The 17,613-nt window shown below is 33.5% G+C and overlaps 1 protein-coding gene across 2 annotated transcripts in view; it reads left to right on the forward strand.

Moving 5' to 3' along the window:
* The first annotated feature begins 767 nt into the window (after positions 1-767).
* The window catches only part of LOC149794547 (uncharacterized), a 39,168-nt gene continuing 22,322 nt past the window's right edge, over positions 768-17,613 (forward strand). For both annotated transcript variants that reach the window (XM_089968811.1, XM_089968812.1), the window contains exons 1-4: positions 768-812; positions 5,789-5,885; positions 9,096-9,143; positions 10,629-10,798. In XM_089968811.1, coding sequence (XP_089824937.1) covers positions 5,859-5,885; positions 9,096-9,143; positions 10,629-10,798 — 245 coding nt within the window. In that variant the 5' untranslated portion in view covers positions 768-812; positions 5,789-5,858. The remainder of the gene's footprint in view (positions 813-5,788; positions 5,886-9,095; positions 9,144-10,628; positions 10,799-17,613) is intronic.

Raw genomic sequence — 17,613 nt, forward strand, 5'->3', positions numbered from 1 at the left:
TACCTGAATCTGATTCTTTTGATAGAAGTTTCACAGGCATTCTAGTGTCAAGCGTGGAGTATGAGTATTTCGCATCCCAATTTATGGAAACACACACACACACACACACACACACACACACACACATATATATATATATATATATATATATATATATATATATATATATATATATATATATATATATATATATGCAAAATAGTTCAGATTTCACACACACAAATGATAGCAGGTCTAATAACAGAGTTCGGTATTTTAACCCCTACACAAGCATTTATTTTTACAATGGCTAGTTTCCGCTTCATCATAAATATTGCTTGACAGCCTTTATCTGATAGTGTAAACATGATCAAGTTTTAAAGAGCTTTTAATTATTATACCAAGACATATTTTCTACTATCCTTAGTACAGTTATTGTTTTATTTTAAATTGCCACTCATTGATAAGTTTACCACCTTTTCTGAATATGACCACTTTAGTTTTATTGGTGTAAGAGTTAAATCCAATCTATCTCGATATAAATCAATTTTATGTATGGTAATGTGCAAGCAATTATCACTAAAATAACAGCTGCCGTTGGGATCCCTCTGCACTTTTGACGGTTAAACCCTTAATTTTAAACAACAAAATTGTCTCTGTTATTACATCTCTGTGAGTTTAGCTAATCTTGTAAGCTGCTACCAAATGCTTCGTTTAAGTACATTTGGCACACACCGGAACGGTTCATCCTCTGATATAAACGTAGTTACGGCACACCATCTGAGTCACGGAGACGCTAGAATTAACTCCGGCGCAATCGATGAAGACAAAGAGTAAGTTGTCTATGGCATCTGTTGATTATCGTCACCCGTATCCTAAATTTGCATTTTTCGGTGACGCCACCATGTTTTTTGTAACATTTATTCATTTTTGCAACTAAAATTCGGTTACAGTTGAGATTTTTATGTACTCAGGTTGGAGATTAAGTTGTAAGTATCGGCGTTATCGCGAGCTCATTTTAGTTCCACCTACCGGATACAGCTCAACCCGTAGTCGTCAGGGACGTGTCTAAAACACATGTCATGTTTCAGATTATTGCTAGAGACTACAGTACAAGTAGACCAACATTGTTTTATCAAACATTCACATTCTCCTCAAGAAAAAACTAGCTTTTGCCTCAGTTTGCTTGGTTGTATCAGACATTGTATCCTATCTACGGGGTCTGTGAAATGCAGATGGACAGTTGTCTGTGGCTATAACGGGAGGGGGGGATTATAAGCTGTCAGTACGTGTGAACTTGATTGAAAAGATTATTCGTTTTGTGCTCATTCAGAATATGTATAAATATATATGTCGACTCTAATTGCTTAACATGACAGTTTGTAACAATCAGTTTTGTAGTTTGTTTAGTGACCCTTGAAACCCAGATAGTTACCTTTTCTCAAAATGTATACTTTTTTAATGTCAAGAGCAAGAACAGAAATTTGGACCAACGTTTAGGGTATAAGCCCACAAATGCACAACATGGGGCCATTGCTGCATCATAAGGATCAATACAGAATTATTATTTTCCATATTTCATGCTGTCTCCTTATTTTATTTGTTAATATAATTCAGCATTTCTTGTTGGAATATATGTTCAAAATTTCTAGATTCTACATGCATAACATCACATCAATCCAATAGAGTGTAATTTTATGCACAAAGCAAATTATAAGAAATAGTCACTTTCCTAACCACATTGCTCTCTATTAATATGTTAAAACATGAATCACATATAAGAATACTACATCTACATTATTAAATTTGGAGGGGTGTTCGCTTGAAATTTTCATCTCAGAATATTCAGGGTGTATGTATCGGTGATGAAATGCAAGCAATTTGTGTATTATACTGTTCTAGAAAGATTCATCAAATTTGATTATATGATTTATACAGTCTGCAGTCTACACAACTGTAACTAAATATTGGAATGCATATCTATATTCAGATGAACAAATTTAGTGCCTCTTACATGGTTTTAAGTTAGAACAATAACAGCGAAAAGATCACTGATCGCCATTACGCCGGTTTGCCTTGTCTGAAAATGGGCTGCTAACTATTTTTAGAAACTGATATCAATGCGTGTGATGTTTGTCAGAGGTAAAAAGTAAAAGCGCCATTGCCACCATATACAGTTGTGAAGCAGACTTAACAAAATTAATTTTTTATGTCTAAGGCAAGATATGTGTTTTCCACCATTGTCAGAACTTGGGGATATCTGGAAAAGGATGAATTGTAATCTATTTTTAAACAAAATAGGAATTCAGTTTGTGTTCTACAAAATTTGCATTTAATTTAGAATGGCCATGCTATTCTCACCCCTCATATGGTAGTTTCTTTTTCTCATTCCATGTCATTCTTTACATAGAGCTTGACCTTTTTATCAGTTGCAAAATGCCCCTTTTTGTTTCACAGACAGGTGAACAGTTACTAATGTACTCAGTTTAATTTCAATATTGTTGGTGCCCATAAGAGGCAGTATACTTATAGGTGAAGCTTAGGCTGTCCATTGCATAGGTGATCACTGCTGATAGCACCCAGTGATGCATCAAGAAAGCTTTAGTTTATTGTAACTGAACTGTTCCTGGCAGTATGCATCCTACTGGATAATGTTTTGACACACAATTAAATAGATATAAATAAAGGGATTATTTAGATATAATCAGTTTTGTGTATTCTAAATAATGTGCTGATTATTTCCACTTATCCAAGAAGTTACAATAATTAAATGTACAATTATAGGATAGCCTTTCAGAAAGAGTGTTCTTAAATTGTGTTGAAGAGGTCTTGGTAGTTTTCAGTTAATAATTTAATGACATATAGTTTATTGTATTAAATCAGAGCCAAACTCAAATTGAAAAAATTCTGCTGCAATTTTACTTTTAGTGCTTTATTCTTGACAGGACAAAATTGAAGCATGCCAATCTTGTCAAGCTGAGACCAGAATTTTCTTGACCATTTTCAATTACAGTCCATGGCTTGAATTCATGAACTTTATCATAACCCACAGGATCATGATAATAAACTTTTTACTAAAACTGCCTAAATTTCACAAATTGTTATGACTCAATGGTCCTAAACAAAATAACAACAAGGAGAGAAACCCAAAAAGTTTTGAAAATTCAAAATATAATTTATTTCCCTAAAATAGAAAGTGAAAAGTAAATAATAATATACAGTTGGTGAATGAAATTCTAAATAGTCAAAAAGTTCTGTCACAAATCCAAAAATATCTGGTGATCCAAATTAAGTTTACTGTATTGTGCTGATATGCCATTAGTCTTGATATATCAGTTATAATCCAAAATGTCTTTAAATGATGTGACTGTAGCTACTTAAACCAAAAAGTATGAGCACTTTGTAATTCCAATGAATAATTTAGATAAATTCATTTAAATGATCACAACTGTTTGTTTCCTCTATGACTGATGGTAATGCTAGGAATAACTAATTTCCAGTAAATCATCCCTTGTATCAAAACTGAGATGTAATACAGAAAGCAGAATGAGAGGCACATGTTCAGTCTATCTTGCAAACAAGGTCGAGTACATTAGCAGGTAGCCATTCAGAAATTAGATCCACTGGATTTCCCTTGGGGGAATGGATCATTTTGTGGCAATTTTGAATTATTTTTTTTTTATCCCTGTTCCATATTAAGGAATGACCATATAGACATATGGTTTACAATATACCTCATATCTCATCATGTATATGTAGTGGGTCCTAATACAATGATTCCAGTTTGATTTCCCAACATGTGACAGATCTTGTAATGATTATTTACCTAGATCTTGTAATGGTTATTTATCAAAATCTTGCAATGATTATCTAGATTTTGTAATGGTTATTTATGTAGATCTTGTCATGTTTACTTAACTAGATCTTGTAATGATTACTTATCTAGATCTATTAATAGTTATTTATCTAGATCTTCTAACAGTTATTTATCTAGATCTTCTAACAGTTATTTATTTAGATATTCTAACAGTTATTTATCTAGATCTTCTAACATTTATTTATTTAGATCCTGTAATGGTTATTTATCTGGATTTTGTAACAGTTACTTATCTAGTTCTTAATGTTATTTATCTAGATCTTGTAATGGTTACTTTTCTAGTTCTTGTAATGGTTACTTTTCTAGTTCTTGTAATGGTTACTTATCTAGAATGAATGTCCTTAACACCACTATTTTTAAAGCTGCATATTGTTTGCAATAGATATTTGTTCCTATATTAAAATTAAGCAGCTTACAAAATGGATATCATGATGGCTGTACTAAAAATATTATATGACTGCTTCCTCTGAATTGATGGTTATAACCACAAAGGGTATTCATTATAATACTAGAACAGCAGTAATCAAGTTCTGAATGAAAATGGTGCTCATCTGGCCTCTAACATGGCACCATAATCATATTGTTATCGCTACTTTTACTTGAATGATGTCACTGACATAGGTTTTTTACTAAAACACTTCTTGCAGTATTTAACTGGTTCTAAATTAAATTGGTGTATATTTGACTGCTAACAGCAAAGGAGTTAATGGAATTTTAACTGCCAGATCTATTTGACCTAGGGGTCAAGTCGAATGTCATTGCATTTTTATACCTCACTGAGCTTATGAACAGAGTGACTTGTACATATACAGGTTAATTTTGATCCAACTTTTATCTAGTTGCATTTTAATGAGCAGTTTGATTGTCAGCATTCATACATGAATTTTTGGGTCAAACTTCAATAATAGTACTTATGTTAACTTTTATCCATGATTGTAAATTGTACTTTAGATGATGGTCACTTGTAAGCAGAAAGTTTACATAACAGTTGAGTTCAAGGCCAGTCATATTTACAATTAGGCTGTTTTTTTCTGTTGGATTGCATCACATTCTCTTGTGTTATAGGTCAAGTGAAAGTGTGTATAAATAGGGATTTGAAAAATTTGATTACTCAGCCAGGCATCATTACACCAGTTGCAAGGACTGATGGAATAGTAGACTGGTTCCCCTGATGCCTTGAATGCATAGAAATACTGTTGTTTACCTTTCCTTTGCATTTTATTCAGTTTTGTAGAACGAAAAAAATATAATTTTCAAAAGCAGAAGATTTGAACTTTAAAATGGTATGGGGCTTTAAAAGCTGTATTTTTGTCCTACCAACAGTAGCATCACATGTATGTTAAAACGAAGTGAGCAATAATTATAGGCAATCAGTCAGTCTGTTGCCCATTCATAGGTCACAACCTTTGCTTTGTACACAACGTTTATTGTTTTCTATAGGTAAGTGTAATTTACAGGGATAAATACGAATAATTTACTAATTATTCAACAAAGTTGAAAATAGCTTTTATCAGCATGATAGAAGTTTTCTTAGGCAAATTATTTAAGGTTTTTTTCCAACAAACCAGGTGAGCACTTTGCTTAGAATACAGATGGGGCAAGATCTGAAATTGAGGAGCCCAGGGCGTTTGGCTGTCAGATTTATATAGCACTGGGCCAGCTAATACTAGTAAAGTTCTCAAAGTTCCCTCTTTGTGCCTTGGTTGTAACAGTAAAAAAATATTTGCTTACTTGTTGTTGAAAATTTTCATAAAAGTAAATCTGAATGTATGCTATCATTGATAAACAACTTTTATTATTCACATTTATTGTAGAAAATCAACTTGAACGGCACAAGAATTTACAATTTTTATTAGAGTTCCATTGATTAAAAATTAACAACCTTCTCATCAGAATTTAAATTAATGATCTTTTAAATATATTCTTTTTCAGGGTAGCTATCGTTCCTGGAAGGAAAAGAAAATAAATTCATATTTTTAGTCATCAATGATACTGCCTCAATATGATGTGGCCAGATGCACCCAATGATGTAAGCCATTATTCTTGTCCTTCGTTTTGTCTTTTTGGTTTAATTCATTGTTCTTTTTGTTTTTTTATATTATGATTTTCTTTTTTCTTTTTTGTAGAAGTCTTATAGATCTTTTGATAACATGCTCAGACCATTATCATAGTTACGTAATATTGCTTTAAGTAGAAATTTTTTTAGTAGGGAGGGCTATAGAGACACCTTAAACAATAGAGCCACTTTGCTTTGACACACACACACACACACACACATATATATATATATATATATATATATGTGTGTGTGTGTGTGTGTGTGTGTATATATAGTTTGTATAGGGACTGTATAATGGCAAGTCAGTATTATACTAGCTTTAAAGTTACAATTATACATTAAGATCTTATGTTGCAAATCCAAAAAATTGGAACAATATAGTTTGTCCCTTTTTTCAAGGAAAGGACATTTTGTTAGTCTTAAAGATCACATGTATTTGCAATCTAAGAATTTATCTGCTGCTGCCGATGTGTTGAAAATTGATGTATTCAAAATTTTAAGTATAAAATCATATTAAAATATTTATTACTGCATTAAATAATGCAGCATAAGAAAATGAGACAGACAGGAGATAACTTATTTCTGTTGATGTTCACTGATTTGTATAAGGACTGAGAAGAGGAGATAAAAGGTGGAGGGAAAGGCACTGATGGCAAAACTGAAAGCATTTGGAGCAGAATCGGGTGGGCATTTGGGACAGAAAGTGGCATGTCCCTTGGTTTCTATCTACTAGAGCACTGTACATAATTTTAAATTAATAAATCCAATCTCCACAGACCTACAGTATGTTGAGGTATGATAGGCACCTCAGGGTTAATATTCTGATGCCATCCATAGTATATGAAAACATTAGCGACTTGGTAGACAGCAATAGGCTTCTTCAGTCATTGTCCTTGAGCCGTAATGCAATATGGCAAAGCATGTCAATGAGCTGTGTTGATTTTCAGAATCGTGAGATCAGTGGAGATCTTACTTTTAATTATTAAAGTAATCAGTTTGGCAATTTGTAAATTATCCAGACTCGGTGGGAGATATACATTTTATTTAGATTTATCAGCTCTTCATATAATCAAACATTTCGCCTTGAGAACATGTTTTAAATTGACATGATTCATTTTACATTCATCTTAAGATGTATTCTTTTGATCTGTTGAGTAATATTCACATCTGATAAAACCTTGATATTGTTCTCACACTCAGACTGAACTGGAATATCTGACATTTGCTTGGATGACACCAAATCATTGACCTATCAAAATATCAGAACTTTGAGTTGAGTGTTAGTTTCTAAGTCAGAATTGACCTATTGACAGCTGAAAACACTGTTTATCATTGATCCCAATGGAATACTGATAAATTAGACAGGGCCAGGTGACACTTCTTACACAAGTATGTCCCTCCCTGCTACTTGTTTGTTTGAATTCTTTCTGATTAAATTCTGACGCAAGGAAATATCTTTCTGTAGCTGTGTGTTTTCTTGTTGTGCCAAAGTTTGTGTGAAATTTTCTGTACTTAGTCAGCATTGTTGTTAAACCATGTATGCCAGTTTTCTCTGGCATATGTAAATGAGTATGCACTGCTTTGTTGCGACTTAGTTGCATGAGTTCTTGGGGTATTAGAGTAATATATATTAGAGTAAGATTGCTTGTTAGGTGGAGAAAGCCATTCAACCAAGAGGCTTTGGACTTGGTACCCTGTGATTTCATAAGGTTATTTAGGGATGGAGTGTAGACACTTTTGTCAAACCTAAAATGATGTTTATTTTATCATTTTGAAATGAAAATTCCAAATTCAGAACAGCAAAGTGAGATGTAAAGTTGAATGTGTTCTTTAAATGCTTTCTGATTTTTTTATTTAATTAGGGAGAAAACATTATTTTCACAGGTACAGGAATTGATGGGGAGAATGCTATTCTGCACATCTGCATTTCAGGTTCTCTTTCACTCGCCAAGATGCATTATTTTGTTCAACAAATTAATAAAATGCATCCATATTGGCCAGTTTCCAGTCAGATTGGATGCCCGATTTCATGCCATCATGCTATTATAACTTCCTCAACATACGTTTTATATAGACCCAAATTGAACCAAATCTTTGCTGGCAGTCAGGTTGGTTCACTGCTGAATGCATTCCCTTTTTAGAGAGTTTGTGAAGAAAAGTGAAAAGTAGTCAGATTTCTAGAGCCAAGCATTAGTAATAATGAATACTGATGTAAGCTCTGCAGTACATCAGTACAGTGTGCTGCTCTTCATTTGTTTGTAGTGTAAATAAGCTGTTGTAAAGAATAAGATACATTGTACATTACAAGCAAACATTTTCGAGGATAGGAAGGAAAACTTGATTTTAGTTCTCTTAAATGGGCTAGCACATCAAATGATGTACAGTATTGATGGTAATGTTTGGGGAGATGACTTATTGTCTCATTTGAACTAGGACCATCAGCTTGTGATGCTGAATGCAATATGTCAGAGCCTGCTGAAGCAAAACCCCAAAATTACAAATTTGCATGTTCCCATGGACCTAGAAAATCTGGAAATGGATATACACATTTTTTATGGAATAATAGGTTAAATGGGTCCAAACATGATGAACTCCTGATAGTAGTGCTCTGACTGTAGTAGCCAAATTAAAAACAATACTAACTAAAATATACTCTACTGTATAGGTTTGTTAGATGAATCAAACACTTTAGTCACCAAGATTAACTAAGATATGCTTGACTGTATAGATCTGTTAGATGAATGTTCTCACTGTAATTGAGTATTTTTATTGTAGGCAGTTCTTGCTGCAATTGAATATTTTTATTTGACACATGTACAGTACACATAATTTATCCAAATCACATAGATTATATAGGTCAATTTGTTTTAATTAAATATTTTCTGTTGAGCATATTTAAAAATTCTTTATGTGAATTTAGTGAATTTATATACATATATACTGTTTATTTGAAGCACTGTCTACATCTTTTCAGAGGACCTAAATCAAAGTAAATAACATCTGGAAAAATTGATGTTTAACAATATTTGTTATTTAATCAGATCCTTTTCCATGTTGGCTGACAGGTGCTTGATCAATCATCATGAAAGTTTTTGTGAAAGATGAGCTGGTTGAAATAATGTTACTTATCACCATATGCATTTCCATAATATGATCTAGTCTTCTTTCTCCACTTTTAAGATCCAGCTACAATCTACAGTATCAAGTCGCATGGATATGTCCACCATGGTAAAGGCCATTACAGTTGATTGATTAATTTGCAAAGATATCATGTTTAATATCAGGAATATTTTTAAATATTTCTTCACAGCTGTAATATCTTGAATTGATCATGTAAAATACCTCAGTGTTAAAAGCATATTAATCTGACATGTACCTATATTGACAAACATTTGATGCTTTCTTATCTTTATATTTGTATATGTTGTCCATCTGTCCATTTGCATGCAAATTTAATTTCTTCATCATAACTCCAGTATTCCACCACCTACTTACTAAACTCTGTGGATCGCTTGCACTTGTGGGAAAGTAAGAATTTTTTTATTTCAAGTTCAAAGGCCAAGATCACCTGAGAAAAGATAAAATATTTTCGACACGTCAACTATAGTTTTTTTACTATCAACAGTTGCCAAATTTTATGTTTGCGTTGTGCATGGGATAAAGAAGAACCCTATCACTGCAACTGAAAGATGAAATATGGTTCTGCACAGCTTTTAAAGTTCTTCACCATCGACAGTTACAAACTTGTGAATAGCTGGTACTTTGGCTAAGGAAGAAGCCCATCTGTTTTAGAATAAAAATTTGAGTGGTCAAAAGTCACTATGACTGAAAGATGAAAAATGGTTTCTGCAAAATTACTCAAGGTGTCCACCATCTGTTGTTACTAAATATTTTGGATGGCATGTACATGGGGTAAAGAAGAAGCCTGTTGATGTTGGAGTCAAAAGATCAATGGTCTTGGTCACTGGCTTAAAGTTGAAACAGATTTCCATACATTTAAAGTACATTCACAGACCTTGATTTAACTTTGTGCATGGCTTGAACTTAGGGTAAGGAAGATGCCTATTGGTTTTGGGGTCAAAGATAAGTATCATTGTGTCTCAAAGAAAAATGGTTTTTGCAGAATAATTTTTGTTACAGTCAGTTCCATGACCAAACTATGTAGACGTCAGGTACATATAGTTGTAGAGAGACGTATAGATTCTTGGTTTTAAAGGTCAGAGGTTATGGTCATAGCATGTTCATTAAGAAAATAATGGTTTCTGCGCATTAAATTTAATTCAAGTGCTGCATACCATAAGTTGAGGTCACTGAATTTGTTGGGTATTAATAGTCAGCCATACCCATATAGTGCCTCACTACAGGGCTATTAAGGATGGGGCAAACATATAATGTGCTATTTGTGGTACTGTTTTTATTTTAATTCTTTTTAACAGAATTTAAAACCTTACATTTTAAGAGCATAATAAGTGATCTAATTTACAATTTGATACTCAGATAATCTAAATGCTATATAATTTTACACAATTCTAAATGGACAATACTGATGCCTTAATTTCTGATGAAGACTTAAACAAAAGTCATTTCATTTTGTTGTGAAGGGATGAGTTTGTGCTTTTATAAGCTTTGATATCACATGGTTTCTCTTTGATTTTTAAGGAGAATCCCTGTGTCTAAGACATCAGTTTTCTGAGTCATACCCCTTTTTTTCAGCACCAGAGGGTGGGAACCCCTGGGATTCCCTTCTCAAGGTTGATTGGACCCTTTATAGCTGGACAGGGTTATGCAGAACAGGATCCCTCACACGGACACCCCCATGGACATTCCCATGGACACTCTCATGGGCAGCAGACTGGAGGACAAATGACTATTCCAAACTACCAGTAGGTACAGTACACACATTGTGGATTTAGAAGAACTATGCCATCATGATGGTCATTTTATCTGTCCACATTGTGTTAACTACAGATTTGGAATAGTGGTCATTATGAATGTCCATGCCAGGGCACATAGTGAATGGATTAAGTTTTATTGGGCTTTACCAGAAAGTCACAACATTATATTTTTATTTAATGGTGGTTGTCCATTATGTAATGTGAAACTTACCTGTCAGCAGTAGCCAGTGCAGAATGCTCATTTAAACTTTTCAGTATGCTTTTTAATTTTGAGAGACTTGCTTGCTAAAAGACATTGACTGGTATTAAATGTATTAGAATATTCAGATACTGATTTGCTAACACATATTGATATGCATGCATCATTAGAATATTTAAAGACTTGCTTGCTATAACACATTGACTTTTTCATATTATTATAATATTCAAAGGCTTGCTTGCTAAAACATAGTGATATGCTTGTATCATTAGAATATTCAACGACTTTCTTGCTTAACTTATTCAGCCCCAATCCCACCTGTAGGCGTGATGAGGCTGTACCTTATTTCCGAGCTCTGCAGGATCAAGGTCATTTAAGATACATCAGAGTGGGTGGTATTACAAAAAAGCAGACAGATATAGCTCTACAATGATACCAAATATTCTGGAAGTTCTAGTTGCACTACAAAATACAGAGGGAAAAACCTAATTTTTTGGATGTTTTTTTTTTCTTCACCTAAAATTCGCTCGTGGTCGGAATGCGATTTTGTATCTTGATTTTAGACCTTTTGGCCTCAGATCGAAGGCAGACCGGTCTGAACTGCACATAGACAGGTGAACCTTTGCAAAAACTAGGATACGGTGGGCATTTGGAATAAAGAGTGGTCTCCATATGAAAATGATGGGTTCATTAAACAAAAACAAAAAAAGGAATTCCAACTTTTACCCTTCTGTTCATGCGCAAGCAAAATAACCATTGGAAAACTATGTTTCTAATACAACTAGGCATTAGTCTCATGGAAAATCTGTTGCAAGACGATGTATTCAGAAATGGCCCCCAAAATGTCTTTCCTACTCACATTTCAGGCAAAAACGACAAAAACCTCTGGGGCCGAATGAGTTAAACACATGGACTTTCTTGTATTATTAGAATATTCAAAGGCTTGCTTGCTAGAACACATGGACTTTTTTGTATTATTAGAATATTCATAGGCTTGCTTGCAAAAACACAGTGATATGCTTGTATTATTATGAATATTCAGCGATTTGCTTGCTAAAACACATGGACTTTTGTATTATTAGAATATTCAAAGGCTTACTTGCTAAAACCAGACTTGATATTTCTCCGTTTTAAAGCAGAATTCTGCTTTTCTTCTGACTTGAATCAGTTTTTTCTTGATATAGTCCGTTTTTTATATTATCTTTGATCTGGTTTTTTAAAAGCGGTCTGTTCGGTCCCATTCTGCAACAACCCTTGTAAATTATTCGTTCCTTATATTAGTTAGCATATTACTCTCGTAAAGAGTATTCTGATTTGTCAAAGGTTTAAATTCATCCAATGAATATTCATGTAATGGAAACTGATGGCAATGGAAAGAAGAAACATGCTTGCAAAACATGGTGTTCCAGATTGTTGAGAGAGAGACCATGACATGAATAGTTTAGATAAAAGTTTAAAAAACATATGGAAATGGGAATGGCTGGAGCAAAAAGTTGACGGAAATTTAGTTGGTCAGTTTATAAGAAAACTGAATGCTAGAGGTCAGGCATTTTGTGACCTTTGCAAGAAAGATCTGAATTACGGTAATCACGGTTGGAAGAGTTTGGAACAGCACCTACAAAAGAAGCTGCATACAGAAAAATAGAAGCACAGAAGGCATCTGGAAAAAAGTGCAGTTAATTACTTTAAGAAGAAAGATTTCTTGCATGAGAGAACAGATGTAGCCCTCTGTCAGAATATGTGCACTGCATGTTGCCAATACAAGCACCAGCTTGAAAGTTTAAAGGCTGTCATTGAGAAGGAAAAGAAATGATTGTTGTTGTTGTTGTTGTAGGGTTTAACGCCATTTTTCAGCACACGATAGGCTATACATGGCAGCCAGTATTAATGGTGGAGGAAGAACCCAGGAAAACCCCGGAGAGAACCACCGACCCACGAGAAGCTACTGGCAAGCTTTCTCACATACCCACATTGGCTGAATCTGAGACTCGAACCCATGCAGACAGAGGTGAGATGGCTGTGATCCTTAACGGACAGCGCTTTAGACCACTCGGCCACTCCGGACCCCAAGAAATGATTGTACATTGAGCCAAAAAAGTCAGTGGTGACTAAAAGGAAGGCTAAAGAAATTTTTCCAAAGCCGCAAAAAGAGCTCGACTGGCATATCAGCAGGTTGTGTCCATTGGAGAAAAGGACATCTGAATGTATGGGATTATTTGTATATAGTTGATGTACTTGGGTGTTTATTTTACAGATTTGTTATGAAAAGAGAGAAGTATAGTATATTTGCTGCAAAAATTGACAAATTAATGTGACTTAATTACGATGACATGCACATGAAATAACTTAAGCATCAATAGTATTGGAGAACAAATTATGTGACAATAAATATTGTGAAATTATTGAAGTAAATTTGAACATTTTTGGTAAGTTTATTAGTTTTTCAAATGATTAGTTTGGTTTATTTTATGATCATATGTTGCACCAAGAGCAGTTTTTTATGAGTTCTTGCTAAAATACAATGATATGCTTGTATTATAGAACATTCAAAGACTTGCTTGCTAAAACACATCAACTTGCTTGTATTATTAGAATACTCAAAGACTTGCTTGCTAAAATACATTGATTTGCTTGTATCATTATAAATTATGTTAACATGAAATCAATTTAAGTTGAAGATTAATCCGGGGGATACCATTATTATTAGAATATTTACAGACTCTCTTGCTAAAAACACCAACATGCTTATATTATTAGCAGTGAAGTACAAATAATTTCAAGCAAAGAATCCTATGAAAATAGTTAGAGATCTCCTAAAAGATAAAAAGTGTTGTGATATAATGACTTTCTTTGTGTGGCTCTGTAGAAATCTCAGGGGAGTTAATCTTCTTTTTAAAATTATAAAATATGCATCAGCATTAGTAGCTTGATACAAGGAGAATCAGTATGGAACATTATTGCAAGGACTGTTCAAATAATTAAAGAATATGGGAAACATTGTGATCATTCTATTACTCTGCCAGCCACTTTATGATCATTTGCTTAACATATTCCCACCCATTGAAATACACATACCAATATCCAGTGTAGATCCTTTAATCCAGCCTCTGTAGCACTTAAGACATTCCCCACACATTGAAATAAATGTACCAATATCCAGTGTAGATCCTTTAATCCAGCCTTTGTAGCACTTAAGACATTCCCCACCCATTGAAATACACATACCAGTATCCAGTGTAGATCCTTTATCCCAGCCTCTATAGCATATAAGACATTCCCCACACATTGAAACAAATATACCAATATCCAGTGTAGATCCTTTAATCCAGCCTTTGTAGCATTTAAGACATTCCCCACATATTGAAATACACATACCATTATCCAGTGTAGATCCTTTATCCCAGCCTCTATAGCATTTAAGACATTCCCCACACAATGAAATACATATACCAATATCCAAAAATGAATTATTTGAGCACATGATAAAACGTTTATTGCAATAATGTAAGTGTTCAATGAAAATATATTACAATGTAGATCACAAGTAAAAGTACCAAAACCTGTTGAAGCAAACAAGATTATGAAATTTTTTAGCTCGATTAGTGCATTATGTGCTATTTTTTCATTTGCCCCACAAAAATGTTGTCCCCGAAAATTTGGAGGGTGTAAGACACTGTCCCCTGCCCATGAGATCCCATGATCAACACTGAGCTGAATCATTTAAATATTTTCAGTTACTTGTTTTAAGCTGATGCAGATGCAGGTTAGTGTAAGTGGGGGACAAAAGAAGAATTACCGGAATGGAATGATGTGTGTTTTTGTTCTTGTATGTCCAGAACAATGATTTCAAACTGATTTTGCAGTTAATACTATGTATACTGTTGATTAACTTGTCTGTTATCTCAAGTGTAGAGCTACAGTAACATGCAAGCAAAATTTGGTTCACCTTCCAACATATGTACTAATTTTCCAATGGGTCATCCAGAAGTTACAGTTAATCAGTGATGCATTAGGCTTTACAGTCTTGCAACAGAGAATTTTGTAATTGTCAGTATTCAGTAACCAGAGCAAAACTCTAAATAATAGTAGTATTGGAAGTATGAGACAGGATTCTTGTATGAAATAATATTTTTGTGTGTGACAGTTTCTTGCAAATCATTTATTTGGATAGATGGAGTTTATCATCTGTATCTGTTCATTACCAGTTTGATCATGGTAAATGTATATCACAATGCTTGGGTAGTGGTACAACACATACGACAGTATGTATCATTCAGTTAGAAGCCAATACAATTTTCAAAGTTGTACCTAGTTTCTTAGCAGCGAAAATCCCAAATTGAAACAGCACTGTATTGAAAATTGCACTGAACTCCCAACAGTTTGAACACGTGAAACAGCACCATTGAAAATTGCACTGAACTCCCAACATTTTGAACATATGAAAGAACACAATATTGAAAACTGCACTGGCAACATTTTGAACACATGAAGCATCACTGTGTTGAAAATCGCACTGAACTCCCAACATTTTGAACACATGCTCTGGTTTTGCAATCATATTGATCATATCACCAATTGATGTAGTCCCATTGAAACTTTTTACTGGTTTGCATAATTTGAAAAGGTCATCATATTTTGAAATCAGACTGAAATGCCTACCATTATAATGATTTAGTTGTGAAATGACTTTTATGCAGAAACCAATATTGCTGTAGTAACTGTAAATTAAGGAGTCTCTAGGGATTTGCTTCTTATTTAACTTGTAATGTTTTATAAATAAGCTGAACACATTTTTTCTATCAGCAGTGCCTTGCATATTTTCCCAGATTACAAAGCCACATATTTGCCATGTCTATCAAATCTATTACTGCACTTGCTTCCAAAATGCCTTATATATTGCCCTGGATTATAAAGCCACCTGTTTGCCAAGTTTATAAAATTTATTACTGCATTTGATCAATAATGACTTTATTTTTACACAGCCACCTGTTTGCCATGGCTATAAAATCTATTATTGCACTTGCATCAGTTGCTCTTGGTCTGCAGTTTCATATTTTTTAATGGCTTAAAACAGGTACCCCTGGTTGGACTTTTTAATTACTTCAGTGATTGTATATCGAAATTCTTTCTTGTTTCTTGTGTACCTTTAGGATTAATTCTAGGGTTCTTGCAATTATTGTCATAATATATATTATATTATTCATTCAGGTCTGAGTTCATTCATTAACTATGTTATAAATGTTTTAGTGACTTCATAAGACATAAGTGCTGCTGATTTTCATAATAATTCTAGGGACATGCTTGAATTTAACTTCATATAATATCTGGAGGGGTCATCATAACAATTTATTTTCTACACAGAGAAACACGGTAATAGCATGTTAGTAAACTTGCTATTTTCATAAATTTGTTTATTAATACAATAATCATTTTAAGAAGCAATTTATTTATTTATTTATTTATTTATTTATTCAGCATAAAGAGAGGTATCACATTTTTACAATTTTGTCAATAGACATGTTCTGTAATTGAGATAATTCAAGCACATTTAGAAATACACTGTAATAATTAATGTTTTACATCTGAGTGCTTGTAGATAATGCTACAGAATTCACCTTCTATCACTGTTCGAGTATCTTTTTAATTATTAGCTTCCTAGCTAATGGCCAACTCATTGTATGACATGGAACTGTTTTAATTATGCATAGTGTTCTGTATGTATACCAACAATTTCTTATTTAAATATCTTCTCAGAAACTGTTGAACAGAATTTGATAAAATTTGACATAAAGCATTCTGGCAGGAAGACCTTGCACATGTGTACAAATTGATTCCAGTCAGCTGCCTGATCTGACCGCATTTACTAAATTTAGAAGAGCTGCCATTGTGAACAAAACTAGAAAAACTTTAAAAATTACTTCTTTTCAAAACCTGCTGAATAGAGTTTAACCAAACTTGACAGAAAGCATCCTGGTAATGAAGACTGGTTGGATTTATGCAAATAATGGTGATCTGCCAGCAAATGTAGCTAATGTTGTTAAAATAAAACAAAAGTTTAAACCACTTTGTCTCAAAAAACAAGTCAACAGAATTTGATATAAAACCTCTTTATATTGAGGGCTTGCAACTTTTTACTAGTGTTATTGATCCTCTATCAAATATGTCTGCCATTAAAAGGAAAAGGAAGAAAAGCAATTTGCCTGCTAATGCAAGCAAACCTTGAATATTTTGATTGCCAATTATGTTGTATAAAATGGAAATTAATTGCAGTCCTAATTTTATCACCATTGGGTGACTTTGGTCATTGCTAGCACCAACAAAGATATGAACAGCCATGCACTAGGAAAAAATTATGGGCAGGTTTTTCTCATTCTCCATTATGAAAAGTGTGACTATGGGATTACAGGATTCTTTGATTTTGGGGAAATATCATGAAAATAATAAGGAGAATTTGCATACTGACTAACAAATAATTCCAGATTATCTTAATGTTGTGACTGGATTTGATTTCATTTGTAACTAACAGTGTCAGACATCAGTCTTTTTTGCATGCTTACTGTTTTTTTAATATATTCCGTACCTCTGGGACATAAACTAAAAAACA

Source organism: Sinohyriopsis cumingii, chromosome 8 (assembly GCF_028554795.1).
Source record: "Sinohyriopsis cumingii isolate HCF-2022 chromosome 8, ASM2855479v2, whole genome shotgun sequence".
Classification (NCBI taxonomy): domain Eukaryota; kingdom Metazoa; phylum Mollusca; class Bivalvia; order Unionida; family Unionidae; genus Sinohyriopsis; species Sinohyriopsis cumingii.